Source organism: Stegastes partitus, unplaced genomic scaffold (assembly GCF_000690725.1).
Source record: "Stegastes partitus isolate 25-593 unplaced genomic scaffold, Stegastes_partitus-1.0.2 Scaffold435, whole genome shotgun sequence".
Lineage (NCBI taxonomy): Eukaryota > Metazoa > Chordata > Actinopteri > Pomacentridae > Stegastes > Stegastes partitus.
In genome coordinates, this window is record NW_007578166.1 from 162,243 (window position 1) to 185,046 (window position 22,804).

Here is a 22,804-nt window from a genome sequence, read left to right on the forward strand (position 1 = left end):
TCAAAGAAATTCCCCACAGGGGGCTGTGCTGTACTACACTATGGGTTCGTAACCTTCTGTGTGTGTGTGTGTATGTATGTATGTGTGTGTGTATGTGTGTAAGAGACAGTCAGCAGGGACCTTGCGGTTACCCTGCGCAAGGTCAGCGGTGTATTTGTGTTTGACACGGCCTGACTTTCACTAATATATTAAGAAAGGAAACGAACAGCTCAGCTGCTCTGAGGTCAAAGAGACCATCCAAGGTTTGCTATGGTGTTATAGTGTGAAGCTTGAATGCTTTCAAGACGTGTATTAATTCAGGATATGTGTGTCCTTCCGCAATAATGACATAATATCCTAAGATTCCTGGCCGGTTCCTTCATTCTGTCTCGGTGAGTTTCACAATGCAAGGTGAAAGAAAATCAACTTGTGTGCCTGGTAATTCCCCAGATTCCCTCAAATTACAAACCACAGTTTGCAAGCTAAGTTTATATTCTATGGCATTGCTTTTCAAACTCTTCTCAGCCAGGGTCCAAAAGGAATTGAGTTAGTTGCCAGTGCTCATGAAAATCTCCTTAAAACCCTTGTCTTGCACCCACTAGAAAGATGGCCACAACTCATTAGATGCCGCACTCCCAAGTCAGAAGGTACTATGGTTTTTACGGCTGCTTTGCACTTTTTCGTGATTTAATACTTCACGGCAGCTCTAGCAGTTGGTGGCCATGGATCATAAGGCTATGAACACAGTATGAGAAATGGGGTGTTAAGAGAACAGCTTTGAATGGGGCTCTTAAGTGAATTTTTCTGTCACTTGCTGTAATCTCGGTGGGTGGTGTGACTGGGAGGTCTCTGCATTACACCTGTGATGGCTTGTGTGTGTGTGTGTGTGGTGTGTGTGTGCGTGCATGCTTGCAACAGAAACAGGGCTTGTTTAGAAATGAAGGAGCTGCAAGCAGGGCAGGTCTACCCCAGTCCATAAACTTTAACTGCATTTAATGATGCGTGGCCTGTGTGTTTTATTCAAGGCAGGAGGACAACTCCTTCCCCCCAAAAAAGCTTGGAGTGGAACCCATGATGAGAGGGAGGGAGGGAGGGAGGGAGGAGGAGGAGGTTACTTACAGAACTTTGAGGTTGTTGAGACCTTGGAGATCGTGGCCCGAGATATACCTCAGCTGATTCCCCGAGATACGCCTAGAAGAGAAACATGGACTTCAAAAAGGGACGGAGCAAAATATAAAAGTAAAGAATGAAATATAATCACATCACATAAAAATGTACAAGTCTCACAAGAGAAGTCTCGCTGTTTACTCTGTTCCACGTTTTTGGAATAAGTCGTGATATGAGTTACTGCTTTGGGGTTACTGTTGGGGCAGTATGCAAATAACAATTTTCTATTCCCTTCAGTGTGGTTGCTATTGGCCCAAAGCACACCCTGAAACTTTAACCAATGCTGGGAGCTCTGATGAGTGAGTAAAAAGTGAATTGAATGAGACTGAGACTGGGTCAACAAGTGCAGCGCAGAAGTATACGTGCGCATGTGAGTGCGTTTATGTGGGTATGTGTACTGTAAGGTGTATACCATATATGTGCACGCAAACACATGTGTGCCGTGTGAACGCGCGCACTAATTTCCATGTCCTTGAGGTACATTGGGCCCATTCTGAGGGGCCTTGAGGACAGCGAGGGAGAGAAACCACACACATTCACACAAGCAATCCAATCAGTTTGTTTATCAAACACGGCACCTAATGGTCATTTGTGAGTGTGTATAAGATGTCCAAATAAATAATATTCAGTCCAACAGACTAACTCTCAAGGTCACAAGCTGGAAGCACAGTTTAAACACAGATTTGCTCTTCACAGCTCGAGACCACCCACTTTTATTAAACACACACACACAAGTTAAAAGTTAGTCATTGGCACCCTCCTCCATGCTCCATAGGTGACTTTTGCCTGACATTTCGGCTTTATGCTAAGCAGCCTGCCTTCTGGCAAAGTTGCCAGGATATTGTAGTACTGGTATAAAGCGCTGTCTGCCTCTCCAAGCCACTATCATCCAGATGGTAATGGACGAGGGCTCCCAGCAAACTCCCTCTGACATCTGATCCTCATGTCAACATGTCTCAGTCATATTACTGTGCAGTGGCAAACCGCACAACCACGCCCACGCCTGCCAAATCTCACACTTAGCTCAGTTTAGAACTCGAGGAGAGCTCGTATTTATCAACACGCACAGGCGCACACAGACGGACACCCACATCAGCGTAGTAGAACACAAAACGGACTGATCGTCATCCAAGCTATTGTGGTGCCATTTAGCTGTGCCTCTCAAACCACAGTCAAAACTCATTCAGACAGACATTAACTGCACCGCACGATGTCTTAATAGAGATCTCGCAAATATGAAAGACATATGACAGAGAATTGGACCGTAGCACCTACAAATTCAATATCCATCCCGATTGTAAGATACAAGAGTCCAACTTTCCCTTAGATCATATTTTCATTCATAAAAACAAAATCTTTGCCCTCTTACTCCTCAGAGGTCCGTATTTCTAATATTATTACCATTTCAGTTTTTGCTTGAGAGTTTTCATCACTAGGGGCAATTTCAATAGCCCCTTTTCCAGAAGTAAACTGTTTCAGTAGGCTTTGCTGAGGTCCTGACACGAGTAAATTTCTGCAAAGACCCCTAAGCGTCTTCTTTTGGTCAAACACAAATGATTAGTTACAGATGCACTGGATGGAGAAAAAGATATAGGTAACATCAAAGAAAAATAAATGTCTTTTCTACGAGAGAACGTAATAAAACGGTAATTTAAAGTTTTAGAAAACAAACATCGTAGTTAAGGCAATGGTACGATGTGCACGTCCTAGTGCCAGCCCAGCCTTTCTCTATTAATCACACCAGTGGAGCCAGAGCAGCATTAGAGTGTCGACTTTATTTGTCAAGTGGATAATTATGTCAAAAGTGAAGATGGAGTTTGAAAAAGGAAAGAAATTTTCTTGATAGACATCAACAGAACACCGAAACAGTTGCCGTTGAGCAAGTGTTTCCATGATATCAGTGTGTGTATTTATGTGTGTACGTGTAAATGGTTGTACGTATGAGTGAATGTTCCACACTTACTCCTAGTCGTTCCACATCAATCTCGTTGTAATGAAAGGCGCCTTGCTCTTGTCAAACCGTGGCTCCAACTATTTTTTCATTTAATTTGATTTGGGGATTGTTAGAATTGTTCTTGGCCCCTGTATCGCATAGATAAAAATTCCACCTCAAGAATTCGGCACTGTTGAAATGATTCATAGGTAAAACAAGGCCATTGTAGTTCAAACGTATGGGAGAGAACAGGGGAGAGGGTGCAGCTGGTAACGAAGGTGAGACCACCCTGCTATCGGTGCTGATCAGTGGGGGCTTTACTGAAGCATACCCCCACTGCAGATTATCCTATGTATCACCGTGTCTTATTGCTTCAAAACAATAAACAAAATGACAGATTAAAGACCCGGAGAACAAAGACAGCATCATATTTTGGGATGCTATCTCAGGTACTGATAGTCATAGTGGCAGCAGGACCGGGGCGGTTGATAGCAGTGGATGATGAAAGGAGGCAGAGAGAATAAACGGGTCTTATCAGTCGGAGGATGATTTGTGCATGAGTGTTTTCTGTAAGTACATATGCATGTATGACCTCTTACATCCTTGGTCCATCAATAGAAATGTGATTGGTTAAGTGGTTGACCCGCAGGTCCAGCCTGAGGGTCAACCACTTAACCTGCAGTTAACCTCTGAAATAGCAGGAGTAAAATATAGACACGTGGTGCGTCTGTCCATGTGTGTGGCTGAAGAGAAAGAGACGTGCAGACTTAAAAAAAATAATGCTGGAAACATTAGAAAGAAAAGTTTTGATGGATCTAGACAGTCCCAGCTGTGTGGTGCACCTGGAACGTCAAGACAGCCAATATAGTAACCTCTTAACCCTCACCTACGTCATAGTCCTGGCCTATCGGCAGACAATCTTATCACCAGGAGGAAGATAAGCAGGGCAGCACCGGCCTCCACTCATCACTTCTCTTGCATTTGGATTTCATATGTGTTATAGACAGAGTTGCAGCACCCTGACAGGGCTGGAGAGGACTGGGTGGATCCATACTCCAGAGTTAGGGGAAACTGTCGAAGGCAGCATCGGAATTTCAATCTTGAGCAGATAACACTGTACTCTGAGCACATTCACTTAAGATGGCAATATTGTGCATCCAAAGAGGCAAAGCCAGCAGTGATAGGGAATCAGATTGTTTCGCCTGTCAGGTTGCTATGAATTGCCTCATTTCAACTCTATAATTAGAAGGTGAATGATGGTTACAGATAATGATAAGATGAGCAGGAGAGACTCAACCGAAATGGCTGATTATGAGGGGAGGCAAAAAGGCACGTGAAATGCGATCTCTGGAGGTACGGACAGCGTTGACTTTGATAATGATGATAGACTGGAAGCACTGCCGCCTTCTAAAGTGGTTTTCAGGAAGAGCTTCTTAGGGGGCAGTTTCACCTCAGCCCATCCTCTACCAGTTCTTAGCTGCAATTTGACCGGGAATAGATAGCGCGTCTTTGATATTAGAGCGGAACGTCTGAAAAGAGGGGATGTCTTTGATATACCGGGTAGATGAGTAACCTGTTTGGAGTCTTTACCTGGATGTGGGCATTGCTGCCCTCTCATTAATTCATAGACACGCAGTCTGCTTCCCAGTCGCCTCGCTTAATGCTGTGTTTGACTGACAGTTGCGTGCAGGTTTGTGTGTTTGAATTAAGAGGTAATTTGCTGATCAAAGTGTTAAATGAAGGTTTAATAAGAGGAATCTGAGATCAATAGAATATTTAGAAACAAGGAATTAAAGGTAGAGAAAGGGCTGGAGGGAGGGATGATTACACCTACAACTTATTATCAATATTAATGCCGCTGTGAATCAAAGGGATGTTTTCCCTGGCGAGATTCGCTACTTGCTTTGTGAGTTAATTTAATCACCTCACTTGAGGTTCAAAGGGATTAACTGTTTGCACTTTGATGCTATAGAGCTGCAAACTGAGCAAAGAGATAAGGAGCAGCAGGATGCAATTTACGTTTAGGAGATACTCTGAAGTATATAAGATTGTTCCCTTCTTCTTCTTCCTGTGGTGTAAAACAGGATGAAAGTTGGACTCTTTGCCATAAGCAGATTTGGTTTGTAAGATTGTAGTGAGTGCAAAAAAAAAAAAAAAAACGTGAGGAAAAAGTAGAAAAACTATCAAAGGCAGTGATTGCAGCTTGCAATAGCCTGCAGTAAAATGGAGATGGGGGGCTGTAGAAATGAACTGGAAGGGGAGGGAGACGGAGCGAGGGAGGGCAGGCAGCGAGGTAGAGCCCAACATCAAACAATTTATCACTCTACCAGTCACAACACGCCTGGCCCTTGCCTCTCCCTGTGCTACCAACCATTGCAAGCAGACCCACATCAAAAGCCGTCTCTCTCAAACCAACCGTGTTTGTGTTTAGAGCCTTGGTTTGCTTTTCTAAGCGCTATAAGTTGTTGTAATTATAATCTGTTTACCATAACCTGCTAGGCTCCATCTATCTAAACCTCCTAGACAGAAGTAGATTTCCAAAAAAAAAAAAGAGAAGAAAAGAAAAGTGCTCGTGATGTGCCTGCCTTTGGAACGTCATCATCGTCTCAGCACATGTCCAGAAATGGTCAGCAGACTTTCAAAATTTGGCTTTAGGGCAGGAACGTCCTCCTTGGAAGAGTTACAAAGCAACAGAATGTCTCCATAAAGTGTCACAACTCGAGAGCAATACAGACGAAACAAGATCAGTGGGGTTGTAAAACACTGGGAGGATCGTCTCTGGACAAACACTGCAGGTGGAGCCACGTCCAAGACCCCCACCCCACCCCTCTTTTTCCCCAATGCAGACAAATGTCAGCCCCAATGTTCAGCATCACTCCGTAGTGTGTGGTTCTCATTATTACGCCAACAGCAATATTTGACCTTTAACGTTTTTACGACTGCCAAAGTTCACATCAGCAATTCGATACACCGGAATAAATCAAAGTCTCGAATTCAATATTCTGACTTTAAGGTGTCGCAAAGTTTCATTGCTCTGCTGTTCAGACGCAGTCCGACCGCGACTCGGAGTGAACCGAGCGGTTATCCAGCTAACCTTTTGCTTTCATCATCATTAGCTCATGCCTCACAGGCTGCAGCTGCAAGAATTAGCAAAGAAAACAGCGGACTGTTCAAACAGCCGACGCAGAGAGACACGCTGCAGGATTCAGAGGTAAAATAATCATGCAAAGGCTGACGCGCACACACACACACATAAGCCCCCCTCGTGAATTACAACACACTACACACTTGCGCACACATTCGCACCCCGAGGGCGAGTTTGTGGGCAGCTTTTGTCAAACCGAGCTGAATTCTGCTGAGTGGTCAGATCAGTCATTGGCGAGGTCGAATGTTTTCAAAGAGCTGCATGAGAACAAAACCGATACTTTAGAATTTGTGAAGTGCATCTGTGGCACATAGTATAGATTTTTTTTTTCCTCCTAGTTTTAATATCATTATATGTTGTTTATTTAGCTTTATTTTGTTAAGTAAAATTGTATTTGTTGCCAGCCAAGAAAAGTATTTTAACATTTTTGTGTTATGGCACCAATATCGAAACATTCATAACGATAGCTAACTTTACTCGTGCCTAATTCTATAAAAAAGAAAAACATAAATCCTCGTACATTTTTGCGATTTCTCCAGGGCTGTCCTGAGGTTCTCCTATAGTGTGTGTTTGTCTTGGCAAGGGTTTGTGTCTACGTGTGCTGGTCCTGCTGAGCTGTCGAGCTGAAACAAAATCAAGGAGGTTCCAGAGAGCAGCGGCTTGGATGCTGAGCACAGAACCTGCTCTGTAAATACTTTAAGGACCATGCATTCACTCTCTGAGTGAATATCAGGTTCCCCTTCAGTTCCCCTTTTGTACAGCCATCCCAGCATCTACTAGCATATTGCTGCAGGCAGTTTCCTGGTAGGAGAGAGATCAGAGGAAGGCCAGAACCATCAACCTCATCACTGACGTCTGTGTATATCAGCAGTTCAGGGAATCGCTGTTTCTTGTCTTGTGTGCGTTGCGACAATTGAGGTTTATTAGCTGAGTGTGAGTTGAATGATGGGATACTCACAGCTCTGATAACAGGTGCAGTCGATGGAAGGCTCTGGGCTGGATCTCACTGATGTTGTTCATACTCAAGTCCCTAGAGGGAGAAATTGGAGCACATGAATGTCAAAGTATCGATCAACGGAGGCCTTAATAATGTTCTTTGAAGGTACTCAGGACATGTAAAATTACAAATGTTTAGAATGCATTTTTCACATGGCAATCAGTCACCAGGAGCGAGGAGTAGGACGGAGGGAGAGAGGTTAGAGGGTTAGGTAGAGAGGACGAAAGGGAGGAGAAGGGAGATGTAGAGGAGAATTTTCCCCAATGAATCATTGTTGGGCAGCTGTAATTTCCTCCTCGTCCCAGTGACTCTTTCTCTTTTCCAGATGTCTCACTCTACGTTCTCTCAGATCTGACCCCTCTGTCTCCCTTCATATCTATCTCTCTCCTTCCCCTTTCTTCGTCCCCCTTTTTTTTTTTTTTTTTTCTCTTCCTCGAGTTCCTCAGGAGACCACCTCCTTCCCCCTTTTGTCCATTGCTATAACATAGACACACTCCATTTCTCTGCCTCTCTGACACACACACTGACGTGAGAGAGTGTGTTGGGGGGGCGAGTGTTGACGCAGCTGCGTTGCGGTGAAAGCAGGAAAGGTGCAGGATGCTCGGATAGGTTCGTGCACACGCGCACTTGTTTGACGCACACAGGACTTTTTTTTTAACACTTCAGGACAACTCATGTGTCAGCCTCTGGTAGAAAACATATATAACCTTGCGGCTCCAGTCATGTAAGGTCATCTCTTTGCTAAACACAATGAAAGCAAGGAGGTGTTACGTCACCCCTTCTTTGCTTTCACAGCCCTTGGGGTCTTGCATGAGTCTTGAGGAGCGAGGTTTGTATGTGCGTGCGTGTCTGTGTGTGCGTGTATGACACTAACCATTGCTCATAAAGCCAGACCACCAGGCTAGCGAGTGTAAACTGTGCTTTCAGAAGCCCTTCGCTGTTGGGAGTTTTGACACACTGGATGTTTGTTTGTCAAGTCAGCCAAGCTGACAGGGGGGCTGAATGGATCTGTCCTCAGGCATGATCTATATCCAGCTTCAGGGGAGATGTGGAAAAATCACTGCATGGCAATACTTTGCTTCAAAAGCCTGGGTGTTTGAGTTGCCTGTCATAATTAGCAGACGAGACAAATTTAATATACCAAGAGTTTGGTACCCTGTCAAGGATAACAGTTAACATCAGGCGATGGGACGTGGACTGTCACATGGATGGAGGAGGTGTGTTCTCACCATGTGACGCATTTGCAATGTTAACTGTTTCCTTTCACCGTGAAATTTTTGCAGGTCAGAAATGATGTTTGAAGCATCTGCCGACACTAAATATTTTCTAATGAAAGGCAAGTGGGTTCCCTTGTAAGGATGTTTCATGCTACGAATTGGACTGCAAAAAGAGGGCTTCAAGGTGTTACTCGTGGACACATGCAGGATGAATGCTTTTGATCAGTTTTGAGGGGAAAAATCAGATTTTCTCACGACAGTTATAACAGAACTAAACGGGTGGTCGATCCCCCCAGTTTCATCATCACATCAGTATTATCAGTCTATTCTTGGTAGTTTTATTCATATGTTTGATGATTTGGTCTTTGTGATGTTTGGATCTAGTGTTCTGCAAGCACAGCACAGGCACAGGAGTAGCATTTTATATGTATATGCTGTGGAGAGTAGTAAAAAAAAGTAGCATTGACACAATAAAAGAAGAGAAGGACGTTGCAAGCCAGAGAAAATAATGGAGGTATCAAAACATTCAATAAAGGTTTGGCAAATGTTTATGGAGGAATGGGATATTTATTCAACATATTTGTGGTAATCCCAGCTGTGTTAGCTTCCAGTTGCATGTTGATTGCATCCGCTTGTCTTACCCAGCCTTCAGTTTATAATGAAAATGTTGCAGTTGCAAGTAAATGAACAAACTAATGAGTACATATAATAAATACAAAATGTGGAAAATGCATATCAGTGTCAAAATGCAGATTTAAGCAACTTGACCTTTTTATTGCTTCCCCCCCAATACTGTTGCTGACATAGATTGATATTGTCCACAAATATCCTGGAGTGAGGCCTTGAAAATTATACATCATGTTTAAAAAAACCTCTCTAAAGGAAAGTGTAGACTTTTTTTTTGTTTTACTTATTTGAACAAGCAAACTCTTGATCCTCTTAGATACTGATTAGATCACATGGAAAAGTAATCTATCACAAATTCAGATCCATAAAATTAAAATCAGTGGTTCCAGATTAGGTGCCAATAATTAGACTCTCCTTAAGGAGTGACAGGTGGAACATGTCTTATTTAAACCTCTGCTGTTCTCTTTGTTAGTGAAGTGTGTGGTGTCGTCAAGCCAAGATCCAAAGAGCTCTCCAAGGGCTTCAGAAATGAGGGTGTGGATGCCTTTGAGTCTGGCAAAGGATTTCAAAAGATCTCCAAATTATTGGAAATAAATCATTCCACTGTAAGTAAAATCATCTACAAGTGATTTGCACAAGATCTGCAGGTAACTCTTAGTTGTTTGGGTCAAAGTTCATGCATCTATAATCAGAAAGAGATTGCAGACCTGCATGAGAAGCATGTCAGGAAAAAGCCTTTGTTGTCCAAAAAGAACATTTGGGGAAAACTACAGTTTTGTAGAGAACAGAGTTGTTTGGCCACAGTAACAGTAGACATGCTCGGTGCAGACCAAAGACAACTTTTCAAAAGAACCTCATACCAGCTGTGAAGCGTTGTGGTGAAAACTGTTATGGTTTGGGGTTGCTGCGCTGCCTTGGCGACTGGGCAGCTTGCAGTTGATGATTTAACAACGAATTCTGCATTGTATCAAAGAGAAGATAACGTGAGGCCATCTGTCTAAAAGCTAAAGTTGAACCAGAGGTGGACCTTTCCACAAGATGATGATCCTGAGCATGTTCGAAAATCACAGTGTCACGAATGTCTCAAAAAAAAGAAAGAAATGGAAGGTTATGGAATGATTTAGTCAAAAATCCACATTTGAGTCTTATTGAAATAGTGTGTGAGGGAGGTTAAAACGGGTAGTACATGCACAACAACTGTATGCTTCATGTTTGTACCATTTTTTATTTTTTGGCTCAATTGACTTACGCTCCAGGCAGTAATTTTTAAAATGAGTTGAGCAAGTGTAATGCATTACTGCTTGATTGAAGTCAGAGGTAAATATAAGTGATAACAAAGTTGCCATGGCGATGACACAGCAAAGCAGCAACAGCGAGCCAGTTGATATAATCAAGACTGGGTGACATCACGCATGACACAGGAAGCGCGCGGGGCCTCATGAACATTACACATACACACCTTAATCCCATTCGATGTCTGTGTACCGATATTCTCCCGAGAAAAATATTTATTGGAACATTCTGGGAGGGATCATTAACGCGTAGCAACACACAGCCACACACATGCAGACGTACACGCCCGGCTTCTGGGGATGCGCCCACAGATGGAGACAACTCTCCATTATCTGGTCCTGATTAAAGAAGCCATAAACAAACGTTGTGTGAAGTCTATAACAGCGGCCTCACTCAGACAGAATAAGCACACGGCGATGGAGAGAGAGAGAGAAAATGTTTAAAAATAAAGACACACACTGGTGAGTCATGGGGAAAGGTTGAATGCAGCTCAGCTCGGCTGTGCTCTCCAACCAGCTCATTGGGAAGCCGGAGAGAAAAGGGAGAGAGAGAGAGACATTTCTGCTGTGCAGGCCAAGGCCTCCGCTGACAACTTGACGTATCGTTGGAAGGCACTGCACTATGGCTTGTTTTTAAAATCAAATAACAGCTGTGGCTTTTTTAAACCATGATAATTATGATTGATGACTACCACATGTGCATTGTGTCGGCTGGCGCTGTGACGTGCAGATATTTTCAGCGCAAATAAACGGCCGCAAAAAGAAATGAGAAAGAGAGTGCTTAAAGATTTTGCAGGCTCCGCAGTGTACGGGAGGTTCACAATTAGAAACTGGGGTTTCTGCGTCCCCGTTTTATAGGCATCTCCAATATGTCTGTGTGTTTGAGTGGGGAGACCGAGTGCAAGTGTGTGTGTCGGGATCTGTGTCTGTGTGTGCAGTACAATATTTTTTCCATTTATAGGTGGCTGCGGTGTGTGCGGTAAGATGTCTGTCGCTCATTTTCACACCCCTATTGTTTTCCAGTGAGCCTGCAGATGTGGTGGGTACAGTTCCCCCGGTCGCGCTTTCACCACATCTTACACGGACGCTGCCGGGCGCGTAGAAACGGAGTGCCGCGTGGGTCCGTGTGTGTGTGCTTGAGGGACAGAGTGGAGGTCCGTGCGTTTTCATTTCTTTGTTTTTCATGCGAGCATTCGAGGGGGGAACCGCTTCGTCCTATCTCGGCCATCGTGGCGTCAAGGAAAAGCAGCCTGACATCGCTCGCAGAACAACGAGTCACTCAACTGACGGGGGCGCACAGGCCATCGCCTCCCTTTAGATCTCTCTCTGCTGCTGAATGACGAACTAAAGGCTCCTCAGCCGAAGCAGAGAAAGCAGATATATAGAGACCTATACTCTTCAACAAATACACTCACAAAGGTGCCTCTTAGCAGTTCCTTTTTATCCTCGTTGTCTCTGAATCTGCAGAATGACTTACAAAGTCCCCCTCCTCTCCCCCCCGGTGATTTCTTTCTGTTTCCCTGGAGAGGAATTAGATTTTCATGTGCATGCATGTAATTTTGTGTGTTTAAGCACAGTAGCGTGTGTGAAATCAAGGCCAGTATTGCAGCAATTTAAGGAGGGAAGAAAAAAAGAAAAAAGATTTTGACATTTTTCCATTCCTATCCCCTCCATCGTTCCATGATTTGCAGATACACAATGTGCTCTGATAGATCGTTTAGTCTTTCCTGTGCGCGGTGTGTACGCGTACGCTTGTGTGCATGTGAATGTAAGAGAGGAAGGTTTGGCATGGGAAGAAAGGTAAAGCGCTGGATATTTGACTGCTTTATGCTGTGATTGATAGAGTAACCATGGCAAGGAGCTTGTCTTAAGGGAGGAACGGAAGCATGAAGAAGCAGAGGTACATTTCCATTCATCAGCCTTGGCCCTTTCAGTCCCCTCTCTCTTATGCCACTCTATCGCTCACACTCGCTCTTTTCTCTCCCCATCTCTGTTTCAAATTTCAATTGGAGCGTGGGGTTACACAGTCCCGTAGTTACAATAATGCGATTTATCATATTTCCTCTTTGCCGTCAACAGAACTACTGAAGTATGTTATCGGCTCTGTGATCAAAGGCAGTGTGTGTGTGGGTGTGAATGTGCCCGTAGCTCCATTGTAGCCAATTTCAAACTGGAAGCATTTCTGACAAGAGCTGGTGATTTAGCGCAGCAAAACAACTAGCCACATCATATGAAAAACACCCCTGTTTACGTTGAGAGATATACACACACACCCACGCTTACATCCACAGGCACTCATACACACTCCAGGCTCCAGGGGTTGTTTTTTTTTTTTTTTTATGTGGCATTGATGATGGACCACCCTGGTGAGTGAATATACCCTCAGACCATGCAGGACAGATACAATCGGTAGTCAGGTGTCTGTTTCTAGCATCAATGCTGAGACGTGTCAATCAGACAAAGATGAGCAGAAGCAGGCTGAGGGGAGATGGTTTGATACATTTCACTTTGGGGAGAAGTGCATTGTCGCAAAGTACAAAAAAAAAGGTACGGAAAGGCTTCTGGCACGTCGCTCAAGCGTAACGTTGCATGCAGGCGCAGCACATAAAAAATGTAGGCAAAAGCATGTAAACAAGCAGTCTTACATTGTTGCCCTTGAGAAGGATGTTTTTCATGCCTCTCTCTCTCTCTCTCTCTCTCTCTCTCTCCTATGCACACACACCAAATCAATCCTCGAGAGCCGTACCCCGAGGTCTTCCCTCTCGCTTCCTCCTCCTGCTCCGTCTCTTTCTTCTTCGCCTCCCCGTCAATCCCTTTCTCCCTTGCTCAGGTGGAGACTCTTACCAAACAAACAGCCAATAATGGCAGTAATCTCCGCGCCTTTGAAGGTGGCTTATGTGTGAGGAACATTAGAGTAAAAGATCTTTAGTGGAAATCAACAACCAGAGCCTTTGCCCAGAGGGCAGGAGTTCTGCATTAGGGGCTGCTTGAGCCACACCTTTGCTGTCTTTTACAGTAACTATGACAGTAATGTCTTCAGTCGGATTCAGCCAGTCTGATCCTCTCCGCTTAGTTCTTTGAAACAGTTAAGGCACGATGAAAGAGGATCTTTTATTCCACACAATGCAACTGGTAGTCAGTGCTCGGGCGCCGCCTTAAAGAGGGTCTAAATGGTTGTGTGCATTACTGTGTGTGCGTATGTGTGTGTGTTAGAGCAAAAGAGAGAGAGAGAAAGAAGGAGAGAGAACTTTATGTGTGTGTGTGTGTGTGTGTGTGTGTGTGTATTGTATGCAAGGGTGAGGTCTAAGTGTGTTTGCTTTTTTTCTATCTGAATAGACTGACTGCTTTGGCATTCAGTTTCTCTCCCGGTCACACACGAGCTTGCACACACACACACACACACACACACACACCACAAAGAGTCAGGAAGGAGGGTACAATGCTGTCCTCCCCTCCCCTCCTTCCTCTAAAGATGTGTGTTTTTTTTTTTTTTTTTTCCTCCCTCTGTCCCAGACTTCCTGGGAGGGGTACACTGCCCTTTGTGTCCGAAGGCACTCTCTCTTTATCTTTCCCTCTCTTATTCTCTCTTTCTCTCATTCACGGGGCACAAAAGAGCGAGGGAGAGGGCGAGGAGAAGTCTTTCACCTGGACAAGGAGGGCCATGGGGAGGACCCGGCGACAAAAAAGTTGCAGAGAAACGGAGAGGGAGGGATGAAGAGAAAAGAGAGAGATAATGAGACGGAAAAAAGAAAGAAAGAAAAAAAAAAAAGGGGGAGATGCTTCCATGTTTTGTATGCTCTTTTCTGCTTGCTGCGGTTTAGGGGAGAATGACAGGCGGATGTCTGGATGGAGAGAGCGGCTGTTTAGTCTGAGGCAATGTCATGGGAAACATACTCGTGCCCTCTGGGACTTATTCATGCCCTGGTATACTGCACATGCACGAACACACGTGCACGCACACACTCGTCCTCCCACACACACACCCTGTCATGAGACGGAGGGGAGGAGGGGGGGTGAAAGGTCAAGCACTTCAGTAATGGAACAGGAAGTGTTGGAACAGTCGGTGCTACACAACATACAACTGCCTCCAACATGTGGACAGGACTGACAGGCAGCTGTTGTGGGTAGGCCATAGCTCTGGAAGGCAGAAAGGCATTCATAGCCCTGCCCATAGCCTGCCGATCTGTTGGTTTACCATGTATATCCTATCTGGTTTTGTTACAGGACTTTTTTTTGTGTGTTTTTTTTGTTGTTTGGTTTCTTTCTAAGCCGTATCGAAACTATGGTTTTTTTTGCAATAGAAAGGGACACACTTATGCCAGCGAAATCTGTTGAAATAATGGCAAAGAAGTGAGGAAAAGGGTTACAAATTTCACCACTTTTCCACACATCCTGAAAGGGTATCTCTTACAGAGGTGTTTTTTCCTGCACGCTGATTCGAGGCAGATTCTCAGCAGTGGATACAACAGTAAATGAAACCCGATGAGTATTAGTGTCAGGCTCTATTATGACTTCATTTGGTTGAATGGCAGAAACAGGAGGACACTGGATCTAGTTAGAAGGCTGCTCAAATCCACTGCTGGCCCCGCTTCCTCCTTTGCTGTTGCACTTACAGATCTATGATCAGCTCATCTGCTCCATATATTTAACAGTACCCATGGATAACATCTAGAACTGAACTTAGATCAGCACTTGATGAAATCTTACCCCATACCAATGAAGACATGTGGCTGCTGTTGGTTTAAAGAGATTTAGTTTGGCCTCTTGCCATGCATGTAAAAAATCCAGATTTCCTCTTTTCCTCCTTCTCAGACATGTAATAGAGACTTGGTAAGTCTGGCTGCAGTTGTAGAGGCTCTACAGTGGCCGAATTCCCTTTGCAGCAGATGGAAAATTCACCTGTGAAGTCCAGTCTTAGGAGGAATAATGCTGCAATCTTAGCAATTATAGCATCCCAGTGAGCTGCCTGCTGTTTCTGCATTCAGATCAGTTAAACTAACCTTATAAAATTAAGAGTCCTGAAACAGATTTTGTCTTTTTTTAAATCTCCCTACTTCATCCTTCTCTTCACCTTCTGTTTTCTACATTTCCTCTTTAATTTCTTGGAAGTCCCTGTGCAGTATCCTCGTTCTGGTGTGCTGTGTGTGTGTGTGTGTGCACATTTAAGTGTGTTTAGGATTGCGTCTTTGTTCCCTTTAGCTACCTCCCATCCCAGTGGTCCATTCCACTGACCTGATCCCAGCCTGCGTCGCAGTAATATCACCGCTCCGTGGGATGCCTGGATGCATTAACCATCATTAACGTGCACATGTGCGCGCGCAAGTACGGGTGCGCGCTCGTGCTTCCATGCTTGTGCAGTTTGTCTCCTCGTGCGTAACGCGCGCTTGAAAGTCTCGCGGGTGTGTGGGTGGGTGCGTGCGTGCGTGTGCGCTGCTGGAAAAGGGCATTAAGTATCATTAGCTCTTGCTAGTCATCACCTACACACTGCCAGCCCCACATGAGCCACTTTGCTTAGCAGGCCTGGCCAACGATCACACAGATAGGCAGACAGAGACAGACAGACCCATGTTGAGGTATAGGGGGAACTTAGAGAGCTGTGTCTAACACACACTGCTGTCAACACTCATGTAAACATTCTGCTTTATGTGTCATTAGAGGCCTCATTTTTGTTTTCTTTTTTTAAAAAAAGAAGGGGGCTGGAAATTCGTTGTTTTTATTTGAGTTATTAAAATTGTTGAAAACCAGATTTAAAAAATACATATTGCTCCACAGTGTAATAAACATTTATTACTTTATATAATTACTTGGAAGGACTCTCGTGCATGATAATTTTTTTTCTTTACTTTAACTACCAAAATTGTTTTCTGAGCCACTTTAATCACAAAAGTACGAGATTCGATGTTTCAAAGCAGCTGTTTCTAAGTCCATTACAGAAGTAGGTTGCGGTAGCTTCATTTAAAATTCAAGTATTTACAGCGGACAGGGGTAAATAGCGCCTTCTTACAGAAAGAAACCCAACAACTGCCGATGTTAGACGACATAAAATCCTGCTTTAAGCTGGTTTAAAACATTACGCTCCCTTTTAAGAAATCAACGAGCATACAGTGACACACATAACAGTTTGCAAAGTCACAAGTCGTGGATATGCATGTGTGTCCGCATATGCATATACATGCACTGGGACAGTTAGGGACATTCGTTCATCCTGTCCCAGGAAAGGACAATGCCTTCTCTGTAGTGCAAAAGAGAGGGCTAGCGCACTTGCACAGATTCATGCACATACACACACACTCACAAACAAACATTCCCATGGATTCCCAGGGTTGGAAAGGGGCTGAATAGGACTCTGGGCCATGCAGGCATTCTGAATTCTCCCAGTCAGAGGCAGCCCTTCACCACACAACCACACATCACAGGGAGCACATTCCTAGCCCCCATGTTATACTTGCGTCACGCTGCCATCACACGAAACATACAGATTCGCATATTCAATCAGTGGGCATCGGTCTGACACTGGCGAATACCGAACTCTGTTGTTTTTCAGTCCACCAAAGGCTCACGACATGCAGGCTCATGTGCATATGCACTCCAGACACATTCTCCACTTCACTTCCCTGATCTCTACCTCCTCCACCCCAGTCCGCTTCAAGATCTTGTGTCGTGATTGCTTTCTGCTTTTTTCTAAAGGACAGGATATGGAGTGCGAGAGCACACTATGGCCTCTGTGTCTTCTCTGCCTGCTGCTCCCGAGGGAATTGTCATTGTTGCCATTGTCGTCCTGTTACCTGCCTACCTGTCGTCTGTCCCTGAGCGACATTTAAAAGCCTCCCAGGTTGCTCTCAGGAAACCACAAACCAGCACACTATCCCGATGCTAACCGCCTCTCCCTTCTCTCCAACACCCCTCTGGCATAAATATCACTTTTGTAGCGAGCGGAAGTGGCTTTTTCTGCCGGTGTTCACTGCAGGGCCTCCAGGGAATCTAAGAGAGAGCTGAGGAATTGACACTTTGAGGCAAACGGTTGAAGTTTGTGCGAAGGACGGAAGGAACAAAGGAGTGAATGAAGAAAGTAATTGAGAAGAGGGAGAAAAAAAAAAACAACTTGTGCTTGTTTATGCAACTTTTTAAGCAGAAGAGATTAACTATGATGGTATATGCCACAGATTTCTTCCTCTGTATAATCAGAGGTGCGTAAGTCTCTGATCACAGCTGACAGTTATTTGGATGGTTGCCAAAGCACCTCCTCCCCCCCCAACCGACACACACACACACACACACACCTTGAAAACTTTTACAGCATTTGTCTTGGGAACACACCCTTAACTTTTCTTATTCCGCTGCCCTGAGCTATATGCATTTAAATTTTCTAAGAATCTCACTTCAGTGATCACACCTTTGCACTTCCACACTAACATGTTTTCATTTTTTGAACTGAAATGGGCTACATTTAACCCATGCAGCCACACTGGTTTGACATGTCACCCCTAAAACAGACACTTTTGGAAAGATGCTGACCCAGTTTCCCGAATGTGACGCTCCTGTTTGCTTTCTGATTGAACTGTCATTACGTGCCATTCTCTGATTCGTCACGCTCCTATCAAATGACCGTTTACCAGAAGGATACAAAGACACCAGCGTTGACTAATAGCGGTTAATTCAACTCGGGTAGCAAATTACAGGTGCAAGTTGCTTCCCTCGTTGCCTACGCTGGCAGCTGTTGCGCAGTTAAGGGAATCTCTGGTTTTATTTGTTGTTCTTCCTCTGTAGTATTGTTCTACATCTGAGCAACAAACCCCCTGCTTCATTGTTTACACCAGCGACCTGCACAGGTGAACTGTAAGTGATTTCCCGAGTGTTATTATCTCTGAAACGTAACTTAAAAAAGCTTGGCATTTTTATATCTAAATGTTGAAGTTCGGTTTTAACACTTTGGCACACGCTCAATCACTTGATTTTTTTTTTTTGAATCAGAGGGAGGAAACAGGTGAGGAAAGGAGAATAGGTGTGGGGGAAGTAAACAGAGAGAGCGAAGGAGGGGAGTGTGGTTGAGGCGGGGGGCTACCATAGACGTCTGGAGCCAGGACACTGATGCTGAAGCTGATAGCTGCTGTATAGAGGACCCTCCGCTGTCAGTACACACACACACAAAAGCACACACACTTCTCTTTTTTTTCTTCTTCTTCAGTTCTCTTATTTTTGTTCACTTTCCTGCCCCTCAAATCCTCCTCCCCTCCTCTATCAATTAGAATTTCTCTCTCTCAGACATGATGTTTACAGTGTGACCCCCGGTCACTCATGATAGGAATCATTCCATCAACATAATGGCTAAATGACACGCACACGACTCTTACTGTCACGGCCACCACACAGAGGCAGGATGTTGTCCCCCCAACAGTTTCCGCGTATACGTACGTTTGCCGCCACTTAAAGCTAAACTCGGTCTTCGAAATCTTCCCGTTTCTGCGTTGGCAATTTCTAATCTTCACCTTTTGTCAAGGTTTTCTCCCCCTTTTTTCTTCATATTCCATCTCCTCTTTATTGTTACACTCTTGCTTCACCTCCACTGCCTAGAAAAAAAAAAATCCCCTTTGCAATCTGGGTGGTCTTCACACACACACACACACACACACACACACAGAGGCACACGCGCTCGTGCTCACACACTCCTTGGTTTTCCTCTGTCTGGTAATGCGCTCGCTGTGGTTTCCTGGCCTCGGCCAAAACACTGTTAGAAGTTCGCCGCACTCACCGCTACCAAAAAGCATCACCTAAATGCTCCTCAACTCCAGCCCCAGACACAAACACACTCTTTAACACACAAGCGTGGGTAGACATAAGCACCTTGCAAACTTAGGAACTGATGTGCAGCACGTCCTGCACGCCAAATGATGAGCGTATTAATTCCAAATAATCAAATATTCAGCTCATCAATGAGGCGGCCGAGCTAACATTCGCGACTCACAAGCCATCTCTTTATGTAGAGCTACCGTGCTCGCAGCTACGCATAAAAACAGCTCAGATACCCAACGTACTGTACTGCACAGAGTGTTCTTCACGCACATCCGCGCACACTCGCACAGACACACACCCTTGGGCACTGTCTTTCCTTCCTAATCTTATATCAAAGAGAAGGTCTTTCAAAGCGTCTCACATGACAGCTCATTTCATGCGTTGCCCACGGAAACGATTATTGTCATAAATCTCTACCCACTCTGCTCTGGAGTTGCTCGGAGCACCTTCAGCTCCCCGTAGTTAAATTCCTTTCGCAGAGTCAACCTGTATTCGCCTCGGTGTTGCGATACCATCGCTGCAGCCAATCGCAGTTGTGTTTATGCCTATGTGCGGTGCGGGGGTCGTCCAAGTGTGCAAACAAACGCTAGAAAACAGAGTGAATCACGACATCGCCTGGATTGCCCTCTCGGCCGCCGTAGCGTGTACGTCTGGGCTCACTTTGAAGAGCTCTCCGATGACACGGGCGAATGATGTCATACACTTTCACAGCGTTGTGTGGATGTGGTTTTGTAATGTGGACTGTTCCCAAGCAAATCCCTGTGACCTCGGCAGCCTACAGTATGTGCTTGGAGGCTAATCCTGTCTACGCAGCACAGCGGGGCGTGCTGGACAGTTCGACAGATCCTGGTGGAGGATTGGACCCCGGCTCGCAGCCTTTTTGTAACCGTTTATACTCCAGGACGAAACGAGAAACCGTAGCCTGCCGCGACGGCACTTGTGACCCGAGTTTTTATGTGCAGGCAGGCAGGGCGAGGGGAGGGAGGCTGTTTTTGTTTGTGTTTGATGATTTTTATCAGAAAGAGCAAAAGAGAAATCTGCGATTCTTGTGTGTTGTATCTTAATTTGTTGCGGCATCTCCCCCCCTGCTGTCCCACATTCCCCTCCTCTCCTCTCCTCTACAAGTAATGTGTGTGTGGGCGTGTGCGGTTGGTCGCTGAGTTTATTTATCTTATTCTAAATCAGCCCTCAAACTCACTAATTGGTCCAGTTCCACCGTTAGGTAACGAGGGGAAATGAACAATTAAGCTTGTGTTTGCAGGGAATGATGTGTGTGTTTGTGTGTGTCCGTCCTGGTGTTTGTGTGTGGCTGTAGTGGAGCAGTTAAGAGCAGTGTAGATTTCCACAGAGGGAGTCTCAGGTCATCACTGTTTTTATTTTAGAGGAGCTCAACTGCTCTCCCTCAAAAAGATTCAGCCTTTTCAATGGGTGTGTGCTGATTTAGCTGTGTGACACTTCGGGCCAAAAGCCTGATGTTCTCATAGGTAGAACGATTCCTGGATGGAGTCAGAGACCATATTTCACCGTCATAAACTCTACATGTGTTTTAGCTTTCAAATGAACGCGGTGAAATCTGGCCGTCACCGACTCCCATGACAGTCCAAGAGTCGGGCATCATTCAAGTCGACTTCTTTTATGTGTCTCTTTTAAAGTCGTTCGCTACATAAACTGTTGATCTTTCCTTATTCCCTCTGAGTTCTGCCCCTTTAGTCTTGTAATACTTGCGGAGCCCCTAGCGAGAACTGCTCCATCACACCCTGTTTCCTGGACTTGACTTCTACCACTTCAATATCAGTTATCGCAAAACGTCTTGTAATCTGTCCTCCGAGGGCTTACGTAGCGAAGCAATTTGAAAGATCTGGCTTTAAGCCGAGGCGGGGTAGTGCACGATGCGGCTCGGTCCAAAGCTTCTCTTATTACCCTTAAAATGGCTCGTAATTAGGTTTTTAATTGTAATTGCAGCATGGGCCGTGTGCTCCGGCCAGCCTGTCAAACACAATCTCGCAAATCACATTTAAAAATTACTTTTCCTTAACCTTAGCGTATAAAGTCTCACAAAAGAGTATTTTTTTGTCACGTTATCTAAAAACAGAGAATTAATGAAGCTTTTCCAGGTCATATGACAACTATTTCTATCTCCTTAACCTCTGTGTTTTTATCTTTTGATACAGAATAAAGGGGGAAAAAAGAGATCATTACACACATGTAGACATCTGTGACCTCCTTATACTCACACAAATGCAAACTTGTGTGAAATGCTTGCAGAATGCACACACGCATACATCCACACACAAACACGCTGACATACACAAAGGCATTGCCTACACATGTGTGCACGCATACACTCTCGTGGCGGGTCTCCAGTTGGTGCTTGGAAACCTGACACTGAAAGTGGTCCAGTTATTTTGCCGTAGTGGCCAGCGCGCGCACACACACACACACACACACACACACACACACACACACACACACTCTCTCTCTCTCTCTCTCTCTCTCTCTTACATACACATGTTCCCACTTGGCCCTGTCCATTTTTATCTACATGTGGGCTCTGCCAGTGTTTCCTGGTCACACATCCAACCAACTGTTGCCTACTGCTCTATTTTTACAAATAGATGAAATACCAGCTACAATTCAGCAGCACTGATCTGTTTTTCGGACAACAGTTTGAAAGAGAAATTGTGATGATTGAGTGGAGAAGTGAGGATCAGGAGGGAGGACTCGGTGTGAAAGTGGAAATAATTATTGGAGCTCTACAACACAGAACATAGTCAGAGGCCCAGAGGTGCAGAGGTTCAAAGGTTTAAGTGAAATGGGACATGATAACGCACCCAGGTGTTACAGTTAGCATGTTACTCACAGGTACGTGGTGAGAGGGCTGAGGTTGGTCGGCACAGACGATAGTCCCATCTCTGAGCAGTCCACCATGATAAAGATCCCATCTTCTTCACATTGGCACGGAGGTGGGCACAGCGGTGCCGCCGGCCCCTGCCTGTCCTGGATGCGTCCGTACCCCCACACTCCCGGGGTCGACCCCCAAACTCCTCGAGCCAGAAGCAGGAACACTAGCAGCATGTCTGACTGACCACCTGTCTGCATCTACACCTGGAGGGCTTTCCTGTCTTGTCACACTGTCTTTTGTCCTCTGTGATGTAGATAAATGAGGACTTGTTTCTCCTCTAAATGCGCACGTCTCTCTTTAAAAAAAAAAAAGAAAAAAAAAAAGAAGAAGAACCCTCACTGCCTTTTTCACCCCTGCAGGTTGTCCACTCTGTAAATCTGTCCTGTCACAGGGTCTTCATCTCTTCTTTTTATCTGCCTGTCCCTCATTCACTACTTCATTCCCAGGGGTCCAGCTTTGCTATTACTTCTTTCCCTTCTTTCCTGTCTTCTCTCACACTCTGGCCTTTCCTTTGCACCGTCTTTCTCCCCCAAACACATTCACTTTTTCTCCCCCCTCTCTCTCTCTTTCTCTCCTTGTATATATCTCTTGCTCTCTCTGTCTCTCTCTCCTTACCTATTGTAGAAGGAGCGCATGAGTTGTGAATGAGCCACCCTCATTGGCCCACAATTTAGGGATGGGCTGGAGCATCTCCGGAAAGTGGGAGGGGCCCGCGATTCTCAAACTCTTCCCTCTCTTTCTCCCTCTCTTCCTTT

The 22,804-nt window shown here is 45.0% G+C and overlaps 1 protein-coding gene across 1 annotated transcript in view; it reads right to left on the bottom strand.

Annotated features, from left to right (window-relative positions):
* The window catches only part of lgr6 (leucine-rich repeat containing G protein-coupled receptor 6), a 37,909-nt gene extending 15,306 nt beyond the window's left edge, over positions 1–22,603 (bottom strand). Inside the window, exons 1-3 of the mRNA XM_008286131.1 lie at positions 22,008–22,603; positions 7,183–7,254; positions 1,099–1,170 (exon numbers count right to left, since the gene is read on the bottom strand). Of these exons, the coding sequence (XP_008284353.1) occupies positions 1,099–1,170; positions 7,183–7,254; positions 22,008–22,246 (383 nt within the window). The 5' untranslated portion in view covers positions 22,247–22,603. The remainder of the gene's footprint in view (positions 1–1,098; positions 1,171–7,182; positions 7,255–22,007) is intronic.
* Between the last annotated feature and the right edge of the window lie 201 nt (positions 22,604–22,804).